Source organism: Myiozetetes cayanensis, unplaced genomic scaffold, assembly GCF_022539395.1.
Source record: "Myiozetetes cayanensis isolate MyiCay16 unplaced genomic scaffold, myiCay2020 scf2-11, whole genome shotgun sequence".
In the NCBI taxonomy this organism is placed as follows: domain Eukaryota; kingdom Metazoa; phylum Chordata; class Aves; order Passeriformes; family Tyrannidae; genus Myiozetetes; species Myiozetetes cayanensis.
Genome location: NW_026087411.1, coordinates 11,607,180 through 11,619,274, shown reverse-complemented (window position 1 = coordinate 11,619,274; position 12,095 = coordinate 11,607,180). Strand labels below are relative to the sequence as shown.

Sequence of the window (12,095 nt, the reverse complement as noted above, 5' to 3'; positions counted from 1 at the left end):
AGACTTGTGCCTGCACCAGTACTCTGCTGAGGGGGAGGAGGCGGGGAAACCAAAACCACTGGGAAAAATGGATGTGAGATACAGTCATCATTCTGGATTTGAGAGTTTTTTAAGATTAATTAGATTTTGTTTTGAAAATTCCATTGCTACTAGCAAACAGCTGTACTCTTTTCATTACCCATAACACATCCAGTTTCTTTTGCAAAACTAGGAATCAGTGATTTTTAAAACTATCCCTTTAATCAATAACTTCAAATTCTAATGGTCCCAGGTAGAAAAGTTATTGTAAACTAAATTTGTTGCCATTCAGTTTCATTAAACATTTCCAGCCTAATATAAATAATTGTCTCTACCAATCTTCGATACTGCTATTTATTCATTTACCTCAGGGGAAGAGCTAGAAAAAGAGTAGAAGATGATCCTTATCAAGGTACAGAATAAAGTCCAGTATACTCTAAGGTCCTCATGGGCCTGTACACACACAGATTTAGCATCTAAAACAACACCTAAGGAGAAGACATGACGTATTACTTTGCTCAAGGAATACCAATTACGTTATTAGGAATATGTCATAGGGATCAGTGGTGATTTCATGGTTTTCAACTCATACCATTCAAGGAAAATTTTATAAAATATCAGTTCAGGAATTCGTAGCCCTAATTGTGTTGATGAGGTTTTCTAAAACAGACCAGGTAGATGATTTTTAAATTTACTAATTTAGGAGTGAACTGGGTATTTAAAAGCAAAATTTGATAGCAGGTATAGGTGAATGCATGGAACACACATATGAGGACTGCACATCTGGAAATGGATGTACCAATAAGGAAAGTAAGCACTGAACATTGCCAAGCTCATGGTAGCCTAGATCTTCCTTCCAGATGATATTTTTAACTTGATTTTGCAATAGTGCAGTGGATTTCCTGGTCCCTGGAGCTCCTGGCCTCTGTATTACAAGTTATGACTGCTTGCAATAGACTGAAGCCAAAAGTTTTTGTCCACATCACCGGCTGTCAAAACACAGGGACTTCTGTCTGGGTGTGTAGATACTCAGTTTTGGAAAAGCAGGAGAGAACATTTTGTTCATCTTTCCTCATGTTTCTCCCCACACACACCAACACAGAGAAAAACAACAAAGCCCTAATCATGCCATACTACTTTAGTATCTTCCATGTAACCAGAGAAAGCAATCTATAAATATTAAAGCTTCAAAGCAGCAAAAGCATTAAACTCATTAAGTAATCAGAAAGTTGAAATAACTATCAGCTGGTTGGTTGCAAGCTTAGGAAAGGTTTAGGAGTTCTAATTTCCAATCCTTGAATCCAAGCCCTAGGCCACAAATAAGGAATTAGCCTGGAATTCATGATCAGCCTTGTAATAACAAAATTTTGTTTATACCTTGAAAAACAGCAAACAGAACCAGTTTCACTTTACAAAACACTTATTGTTGCAACCACATAAAATAGGTTTGTTTTTTTAATATCTTGGTGTTGTTTAAGAAAATGAAGTTGCTCCTGGACCTTGAAACTTAGAATGAATTAAATGACACACAAATAAATATATATTAATTCTTTTTTATTAAAGTATCAAAACAAACTTGAGAATAGAAAACAAACTGCTTTTAATGTGTTTTAAGGGTTCTCCTGAATAAAGTACACTCTTAAGAAAACTCATGCAACATACCATTTCTGTTTAGGTCTTTAAACACTCTTTCCCTGGGCACAGTCAAGTGGCCTTGGGTACCATCATTTCCAGAGTGGTGTGCAGGAGCACGCACGCACGCACGCACACACACACGTACAAAAGCAATACAAAGCAGCTACGACTGCACATACAAAGAAATAAAAAATAGATTATCTTCTGACAATAGTAGTGGTACCATATTAACATTTGGCATGCCGAGTAAATAAGATCAAGCAACAAAAGCATGACGCCTGCGTCACCAGTGATATGGTTGAAAGCAACCACACAAGTTCCCTAAGGGAGATCCGTGAATTCTGTCACTATTTTCTAGTCTCTGTGGTAACACTTCATAACTGACTATGAGACAGCTTTGTCTGCTGGTATTTGATGAGCAAAAGACAAAGCCAAGGTGTATGATACTGGGATGGTGCCCTGGTTTTGTGTTTCCACATTACAGAAGCCAAATAACAATGAACATTGTTTGACAAGTTTATTGTAACACACTTCATGTATACCTGTTTTCTGATAAACAGGTGGCCCAATTACACGTAGAACTCACCCTTTAAGCCAGAGAGGTTGCCACACAGTTTCCAAACTCTGCCTACAAGATGTGAATAAAACTCTCACTGAAGTCAATGGAACCTCCTTCCAATACACAGAAAGATAATGGATTCTTAGGACAGAGTTGGACCTAGTGTGTCATCTTTGTAATACATTCACTTTTCAGATGCATGAAGTACATACCTTTAAAATGTGATATAGGACATTACAATATATCCAGACCTTAGGAAGAAGTACTAAGAAGTTCTGTTGCAGAATATAATGATCATATAAGGATCAGGTACAATACGTGATAGACTCATAAGGAATTTGCAGGGTGAGAAGCCTATGGCTGAGGTATCTTTAAGTTTAGACTTTAGAACAAACACTCAATTTCAATACTGCGTAACTGGTGTAAAATATTATGTACAGTAAGCTCCATTTGTATTCTGCTTTGTTTAAATTGTGACATCGAATGGTTAGACACCACTGATGGAGACACAGAATTTTGGAAGGTATAACATCTGCACCCAATCGTTCAAGATATTCAGTGCCTCATCTTCAAAAAAGATGAAGGATAAGTGTTCTAAGTAGCGGTGTCTCAAACACAGCTGATGAAGTTTAGGAATATATAATATTAAACACCAAAGGTAAAAAGACAGCGCAACACTTGTGTTTTCAGTTTTCTCTTGCTCGCAGTATTTATTAACTCTACTCATTATGATATTAGTGATAAATTAGGATAATATTTTCTTTTACAAAAAGTTGTAAGGGTATATTTTATAGAAATAAACAATCTGAGAATTTCACAGAAACATCAGAATTTAAACACTCATAACTCCAACTGTTTTGTCCAGCAGCTCTTCTACCAGTTCAAAAACATCCAAAGTTAGTATTTCATAAAAAATAAAAACAATTGTTCACTACATCAAAACTCCTTTAGATTCTAAATAATATATTTGATTGACTGTAGTTTCCACTCAAAAGTAAAATAAAAGTAGCTGTAATCATAATTTTTCCCTCTGAATCACCTGGTAAAAGGAAGTAATCCTGACCAGGATGGAAAAAGCTTTGTCAAGCTCTTATGCCTGTAAGAGCTATCTGCATAAGCTCTGAAATCCATGGAACCTCTTTTGTGAAAGAGGGTTAATAGCATGAATTAAGGCTTGTAGGATTAGATCCTTGATGAATTTTTTTAAAAAAAACCTTTTCAAGGTTCACAAGCTGGCATTCAGTCCTAGAGTTCTTTACTTCAGCAAAACCTCTACTAATACTCCTTGATAGTTAGTTTCCTCTTTCCAGTGGGTCTAATTCACCAAGTCACTAAATGATGGTACAAGCTGCTCTTTAGCAATCAAAGAAAAATTGTAGTCCCCAAAGGATAGTAGGTGAAGTGATAACTCATAAAATACGAGCTAGGCCACATGGATGTTTTGCAAGAAACATTTCTTTGTCACACCTACAAGGCTCTTCAAATTCAGTCACTGAGATGAGTCATACAAGAAAACCCACACAAGTGCTGTGAAAAAATTGACAAAGCTTAGTTGGAACTAAAGGGGTTTTTTGTGTGTGTGTGTTAGTTTAAAATGCAACATTACCCATCAGTACATTCTGCCAGAAACCATCCTCCTGGAAACTTCAAGAAATAATCAGTCTTCTTTCCCTATCAGCAACAAGGAAAAGTAGAGTCCATCCAGCACAGCTGTCTGTACCATGTGCATCACTGGAAGTCATAGTGTTCTAGCACAAACGTCGTGAGTGCAGATACTGTATGCTAGCAGAGAGCTAAAACTTCTGAAGCTGTTGTCTGTAGCTCCTAGGAACAGCAAGTATGACAGGTGCAAAACCTATATTTGAGGCAGAAGGCTCTTCAATTTGATTGAGACCAGATCTTCCAAGGGGAAGAATCGCTGTCAAGCCAAAATGATTCTTTCCACTTAAGAAAGCAACCTGCCCTTCCTAAAGGCTCTTGACTAATAGAATCCTACACATTATGTCAGATCCTCCATGGATTCTGGTAGTTGTTAAAACCACTATAAATATTTCCATGTTTGCCATATCACTTAACCTTGTAATGTGCCTTCTTTGATCTGTTGAATAAAAAGATTTCTTTCATCTTCAGGTGTCCTTCCGTTTTGTGCACGAACTATACAAGTAGGCCTGTGAAGATTTAACATGTATATCAAATGCTGCTTCTCATTCTTTAGCTCTTCGATCTGGGCTTTTAATTCCGCATTGATAGTTTCCAGCTTTTCTGATTCCTAGTCACAAAGGACAGAGACACACTATTACACTGAGTAGTTCAAATAGTTAGTTGCAATGTTTAGCTAATAGTTGTGGTCTTTTATCAGTGGGAAAACATATGGCTACCAGAGAAAGAAATCTCATGTTCTTAGTGTGCTGTAATGATGAAACTATACATTCCCCAGTCAGAAACAGTCTAGAATTTACAGTTACCTTCTTTGGCCTTTAGAAAAGTGTAATGGAAGCTGGAAAGCCAAATTCAGACTTCTGTTTACTTACAGGCACAGATACCCAAAGCATTATTGCTGTTGTCTGCAAAATTATTCTGAGCTTTTTAGGTCAAAAATTGACCAAAAATTATCTACGCTGCTTCTTAACTCCCTGAAGCATCATGTCACATGTCTGTAAGACCATGATAAGATAAGAAAGTAAGAACAGAACTTCTTTCCTTGGTCCTACATATAGGAATATAGAGGCCTACATACCCAGGTACAGATCTGATGCTTCTGTAATAAAGTTGTATATCACTACACAGGAGGTGAAGACACAACTGGAGTTCTAGGACATTTTTTTTTTTATATATAACTAATGTTTTGAAGAGTTTGAAGACTGTTGGGTAACACCTTTCTGTATTTCTTACTATGATGGTACTCCGTGCTATCTGTTTGGATCCTGGCAGGATGACAGACTAAGAAAAATTCTAGCCAGTCACTTACTTTTTGCAAACATTCTGTTTTTTCCTTCTTTTTATTTCGGCACTTTGCCGCAGCAATTTTGTTCCTTTCCCTTCTTCTCTTCTTTCTTTCATCCTCTTCAGGAGAAAACTGTCCAACAAAAATGGATGCACACAATCCATCAGATGTTGTAAATATGAAACCTCTATTTCGATAACTTCTACATTTTTAAAATTAACATGGATAGACTTGTCAGTGTTCACATAAGAAGTTACACAAAAATGTGATTGTGACCTTGTTTAACATACAGTATAAAGGTAGTAACCTCATCAGAATTGTCAGTTAAAACCTGACTGGAGGCTGGATGTATGTAATCCACGTGATAGCTCATTTTAAATCAACAGTACTCAAAAAGCTCATTGAATGTCTCCCCAGACTGACTCCCACACCTCCAGGAGAGGAAAAGGAGCAAGGAGCATGGGGAGTAGAGTGGGGGATGTGTCATGAACGAGGCAGCGAGAGTGAGTGAAACTAAAGGCAGCACGAAGAGGGGGATACTAACATACTTCTTCAAGTTTTGTTTTGTTTTCTGTGGAGGCTCAGACCAAGGTGTAGCTGTTTAACTAACTTAAATTATTTCTCCACTTTAAAAGAGAAATGTTTTTCACTGAGAGTATTATCTTAAGTAAAAACCTAGGGTGGATATAGCACAGCTAGTCCCACTTAGTCTAGTCTGCATGGGTCCTGCTGGACTGTCTTTAGTGAAATGGGACTTCAACAGTGACTTATTCCAAGTTTAGCCACAAACAGGCAGGGAAACCAGATATATTGTATTGTTCTAATCATTGTAAAACATTGTCCTTAGATGCTAATAAAAAATAAAATATCCAGCTATGAGAAATACCAGAGGTTTTCCCCAAAGCATTTAACAGAAAGGCAAGCAGCATGCTTGAAAGAGTCAAGTTTAGTAGAGAGGGTTGTCTATAGTTGACATAATCACTGGTCTTGTGGTGAAACTTTACTGGAGAATTAATCATTCTCATTGAAATTCTATTTAAAGAACCATACCTCCGTTTTCATCATTGCTGTTTCAACCGGCCTTTCAGAAACTGTCACCGTGTCCAATGTAGAAGACATCCTGTGGAACTGACGCTTGTTCTGAATGGCAAACCTCAGTTCCTCTTTCACCAGTGGGGTTAAATTTGTGAAATCATCAAACCCCAGTGACCCTGCAGGGGACAAAGTGGGAACAATTGCGGAGGCGCTGACTTCTAATGCAGATACCTGGCCTGAGTGTTGGACCATCATTTTGCTGGAAGATAAAAAGAGATAATAATAATAGTCTTTCAACAACTTAGAAAGGCAAATAATATCTCTTAGAGGTATATTTCATACTGTGAATAATATTGTAGTTCTTACGTTGCTTCAGTTCCCCTTTCCCATGTACCCCAATCTCTTACTAGAGGCAAGCAGTTAAGTATTTGGTCACTAATAAAAACTTCAACTTTTAGTTAACTCAAAGTTAGTATTTAAAAGTAAGAACGGCACCACCACATGACACAATATCTAGGTCTTTCTGAAACTTAATGTTAAAAAAAACTGTGTAAGTATATATACTGTTAATTTTAAATTGGTAATGCATGGGAAATGATAATCAAGTGAATAGGAAGAGAAAGAGAATAAGAATAAAAATCAGAAAGCAAATAAGTAGTATTGTTGTTTAAAGTACAGACAGAAAGTAAGAATATCTTCATCCTCAGAGCTATAACACCACAAATTCCAACTTCAAGGACAGAGCATACCTTGATCTTGGCTACATTTAGGTAAAGCTCAACAAGTTCTACTAGGAGCTGAAGTTTGCTAATCATGACAGGATCTGTCACAAAATTACCACACTTATTCTTACATGAGGTTGTATATCTGGCTCTAAACTCCTGAAAAACGGTTAATGATAAGAGCTGGCACAGAAGTAAAAGTCTATACATGCTCTGTAACTCCAAAGCACAGACTGAGTTGGAGGGATTGACTCAATAAAAATGTGAAGCCGTTTGTTTCATTCCTTTGCTCTTGTAAAATTCGAAACTGTCCTCATGTGCCCTCTATGGGAGGCTTGAAATTCTTATATATTTATGGCCGGATTTTTGCTGATATAAAACAATGTGATTGAATAGACTTCAGGGGAATTATGTAAATGTAAACCCATGAAGAAACCTCAATTCTAGTACATTTCCTAAGAAGCAAACTTACCCAACAGTGCTCTCTACTTTTCTCTCTTTAGTCATTCTTAATTTTTAGCCAGCTTTGGAGGGAGAAAGGTCCCCTACGTGCTTTGTGAAAATTGGTGACCCCACTGAGGGAGAAAGGCAAAACTCAGCAGTCAGTCATTCAAGCACAGTGGGCTAGCTGATGCACACATCTCTGCATGTCACAATCCATCTCTCACCCAGTAGAAGTGAGATAAGAGATCTGGAAGAAAACTGAGCACCTTTTGTGGGTGGTTCAACGGACAAAACTGCAAATCCATAGGAAAACAGATTGCAATACTTCTCTTGTTCATAAAGCAACTTGTGTTAAATTGGATTTTACTACGTCAGTTTTCCAGCATTCTTTGGTGTGTAGGTTTTCGTTGGGGTTTGGTTTTTTTGTTTCTAATAGTTGTATGGATAATTACAGTATGTGTTACCTATTCTGGTTTAGAACTATAATAATTACAGCAAAGTCAATTATAATTAACTTAGTGCAGGTAAGCAAATAGTTGCCTTGGGGTAGCACTGTGGTAAGCTAAATTTCCACATGGTCAACCCAGAATTGCCCAGTTCCCTGTACGTTACTTCAGCAACACACCAAGAAATGTTTGGAGTCATGTGCCTTGACAAGAAGATAGATTTTGCTCAGAGATATCTAAAAATACACTGTAAATCCACACTGGTGCAAATGAGAATAGAATTCTGGTTCATCGCTAAGTGAGGTAAATACAAAAATCTGAGGACAGTGAATTGCCAGTTAGTAGAAAATGCCATGTCCAGCTGTAGTCTTCCTCAATTCTTCTTCACCCAGTCACCACAGAAGAGCTGAACATTTCCTAGAGTCTGGGGGTGAAATCTTGCCTCTACTGCAATCAAGAGGACTTTTCCTATTGACCTCAATGGAGCCAGGATTTCACCCATAGTTGTTAAAGATGGGGAAATTATCTGGAAAAATTTGTTATTCAGAAAGGCCTTGGGAAATTTATGTAATTCTCTTCAGAAAGCCCCTGCTCATGAGTCACATTTAAAGTAGTGATACAGTTTAATCCTATAATCTCAGAAGGCTACCAGTTGCGCTTTTCCAACAAGTCAGAAATGGCCCTATAATTTCAAGCTGAAGTCCTCCCACTATTACTTACCATTTACCAACATTCAACTAATTTAAACAGGCTAATTCTGGATGACACTGAACCCCTCACTGCTAGAAGGACTTTCAGCTATTTTCACTGAATCTGTCTCCTTGGATGCTGGTGATGGCTTCATTCAACAAAGTTAATTCTGTATAATTCAATCCAACCTGGAGTCTTAAATTAACAGCAAAACTGTTTCTCCAGCCTACAAAATAATTAGTTGGGTGAATAATTTTTGAGCTCTGGTGGTTTATTCAATTATGTTACAGTTTAGGTGAACTTTTAATTAAGGTCAGCAGCGGCACCAGAGGAAAGCAAGAATGTTTGTGCTTGAGAAATTGTGTTAATTGTGGATTTCTACTAGTTAGTGGTAAGTGTACCATAAGCACCAACAAAATGCTGCTATAATGGCTTCAGGCCCTCTTGTCCATCTGTTACCAGTGTAAAAAAGAGGAGTGGTAGGGTGCCCAGAGCAGGAGAAAATGTCCTTGACCGTAGAAACTTGCTACCCTCCTGCCCAAACAGCTCACTGGCCTCCCAAACATCTTGAAAGGCACCTCTAATTGCTCAGAGTTTAGGGAAGGGAAGGCCTACCAGGGGGGCTGAGGCTTGTGAAAGGATTTCTGCTGTGAGCTGAGTCCCATTTTGCAGAGCTGTTTGCTACTGGTTTGCTTTCCTGGGGCTCTTCCTTGGGGCAGGACTTGGTAGGGTAGGCTGCCAGTATACCACTGGGATTGTTAGGAGCCACCACGATACAAATAACAGAACTAGCCAGCCTTCTTTCAAAACTCTTCAGTAAACTGAATATATTCCCTTTTCATAGCAACAAGGTAGATGTTTTCCAGATTCTGAGAAACAAATCTGTTTCTAAGAAAAATTGGATTTTACTATTGTAAAGGATGCAACAAGTTGCAGTTCCTTTTCCCAATTTTAGTACAAATCTATAAGCCATCAAGAGCACTAACTCGTTTTCTCTGGGTTTGTAAGGGCTGGGGAAACAGTAGGAATAAGAATATCGAGTCTTATAGTATGATTACCTCATGTCCTTTCTGATATAATCTCTGTTTACTTTGTTAGACCATGCACATGGACCTGTGCTCCAGGCTGCTTTCAATACTCCTGAAGTTACTGACAATGAAGGTGCTGAACATTTCACAGACCTGCACTGTAAGAGTACAACTTGTTCCCAGGGTGAGTTAATGTTTCATTACTTTATCCTCAGTTTTGGAGTTCTCCAAAGAGAACAGTTTTTCTATGCATGGTACCCTCCTAGTTCAGGTAGATTCAGGCAACTTCATTCATTCATTCTCCCTCTGCTTTTTATTTGTTCTTCTGCTGATGAATCTTTCCATCTACAGTGAGCTTTTGCATCTCATCTGCCAATATTTTTAAATTGAGACATACTTCCTAGCTGTGCATTTCTACTGTTTAAGGGTATTCTTGTTTAATATTATTAATAAAAGTGACTACTACTTTCAGTCTTTTTTTTTTTTTTTTTTTTTCTTAACTGCAGATGGTTGGCTGTGCCTCTTGGTTTTATTTCTTCATATGAATTCCTTTTCCTCTGGTGCTGATGCAATAAACCCTGATAACCACTGAGGTTAATCTTAAACAGCATTAAGAGCAATTACAGTTCACAACCTCTGTGCACGCCAGTTGACCTTAAGCTTTCTGACATCCCACATCACTCCCGAACCATTTTCTGCTGCCTTCCAGCTCCTCAAACGCTGTTGTTAGGAGGAAAACTGATTTCCAAGGGAAACCCGTTCTCTGAAACAAGTTTGCTGTTGTGTCACGCCTGATTTGGTTAGGCAACAATTTAGCAACTCATCTACTCCGTGTCACGACCGGGACAGAAAGGAAAGTGAATGTGCCCAGCTCGCAGAGGGAGTTCCCCCTCGGTTTGTGTGAATATCACAGATAAACCTATGCGCGGCAGTGCGTGGGTTTCTCATCGCCTGGGCCGTCCCGGGGCAGCTCCCCAGTCCCGGTGCCCGCGGTCCCCGCGGTGCCGCCGGCGGCTGCCGCGCCCGCCGCGCTCCGGCATCCCGGCGGTCCCGGTCCCGATCCCGGTCCCGGGGCCCGCGCCGTCCCTCCGCCGAGGCCGCCACCGCGCGGTGCCGAGGGGCGCTGCCGGCCCGGGATGAGCCGGGGCTCGGCGGGCTCCTCCCGGCGCTCACATCTGGCGGCAGCCCGGGCAGGGGGTTCCCCCCGTGTGGGCGCCGGGAGCCAGCCGCCACCGGTGGGCGGGTGAGGGGCTCCGGCGGAGGTTCGGCGAGTCCAAGGGCTTTCCCCGGGATCTCGGCCGGCGGCGGCACCACCGAGCCCGACTTCGCCCGGGGCGGCGAAACTTCTCCCGGCGGCGGCCCACGGACTCCCCGGCGGGCATCTCTGCTCGGCGGGACAAGCTCGCACGGAGCTCAACCCCTCGTCCCGCCGGCACTGCGAGTCTCGGCGGCTCCCGTCGCTCTTCCACCTACCTTCCTACCGCTGCTGCCGCTTTCCCGGCCGGAGGGAAGGGGCTCCGCTCCGGCCCCGCCGCGCTGCCGTCCCGGCGGCTGTCCCCGCTCCTCCGCCGCCTCCTCCGGGAGAGCCGCTCGCTCCGCTCCCCGCTCCTCTGCCGCTCGCCTCGGTTGCATCACCCCCCTTATATAGCCGAGCGGGCAGCGCTGGTATTTACTCTGGCGGCGAGTCCCTGGCTGATGTCATGCTATTAATAGCCTCTCCGAAAGAGAGGGAGGAGGGAAGCGGAGCCCGTGGCGGTGATGCAAGGCTTCCCCGCCGGCACGGCTCGGCACGGCACGGAGCGGGACCGCCGCGCTGAGCCGTGCCGGGCGGCATCGCGGCTCTCCCAGGGAGACCATCGGCACCCGGACAGACCCCGTTCTCTTTCCCTCCTCCACGCCTCCTCCCCACCTTTTATTTTCTGGTTTTATTTATTTTTCTTTCTTTCTTTCTTTTTTTTTTTTTTTTTTTTTTTTTTTTTTTTTTTAATTATCGCTCTGGGAGTTTCTCTCTCTAGGCTGTTTTGCCTCTGAGAATAAATCAAAGTCCCTGTCAGGACAAAAAGAAAAAAAAAAAAAGAAGGAAAAGGAAAAGAAGAAAGAAGGGGTGACTGTGTAGTTTTCGAAAGAACTGCAAAATGTGATCGTATTCTACAGGAAAAAACTCTTTAACACTCCCTCCGTTCTTACCATCCTCCCTCGCCCCGCACTCCGTGCTACTTGACATGACAGCTAGAAGTTCATTTCCTATGAATAAGAAGGTTTCGGTTTTTACCGTGAGAAGGAAAGACCCGTTTAATGAAATTATAGAAAGCAAAAAATAATACGGTTTGGGGGCTTTGGTTTTTTTTGTTGGGGGATTTTTATAAAACTTTTCTTAAAACATAGTAGCATACTGTTTCCTTATGATTTCATGAAAAAACAGGGAGTTGCTATAGAAGAGAAGGAAATATGGTTGTGGCTGTGGTGAAGGGGATTTTGTTAAGTTCTTTTTTTTTTTTTTTTCCCCTGGTTTGTTAAAAGCCAGAAATTGCCTTCTAACAGCCCTCAAAGTGCTAGAAAATGTGTCAAAAACCC

General features: G+C 40.9%; 1 protein-coding gene across 1 annotated transcript; it reads right to left on the bottom strand.

The window, feature by feature from the left end:
* Positions 1–1,575: 1,575 nt before the first annotated feature.
* Positions 1,576–11,147, bottom strand: ATF3 (activating transcription factor 3). Its single transcript, XM_050314699.1, has 4 exons — positions 10,995–11,147; positions 6,207–6,450; positions 5,181–5,288; positions 1,576–4,481 (listed from the first exon to the last, which is right to left on the bottom strand). Exons 2-4 carry the CDS (start codon positions 6,444–6,446, stop codon positions 4,284–4,286), a joined length of 546 nt encoding a protein of 181 aa, XP_050170656.1. The 5' UTR covers positions 6,447–6,450; positions 10,995–11,147; the 3' UTR covers positions 1,576–4,283.
* Between the last annotated feature and the right edge of the window lie 948 nt (positions 11,148–12,095).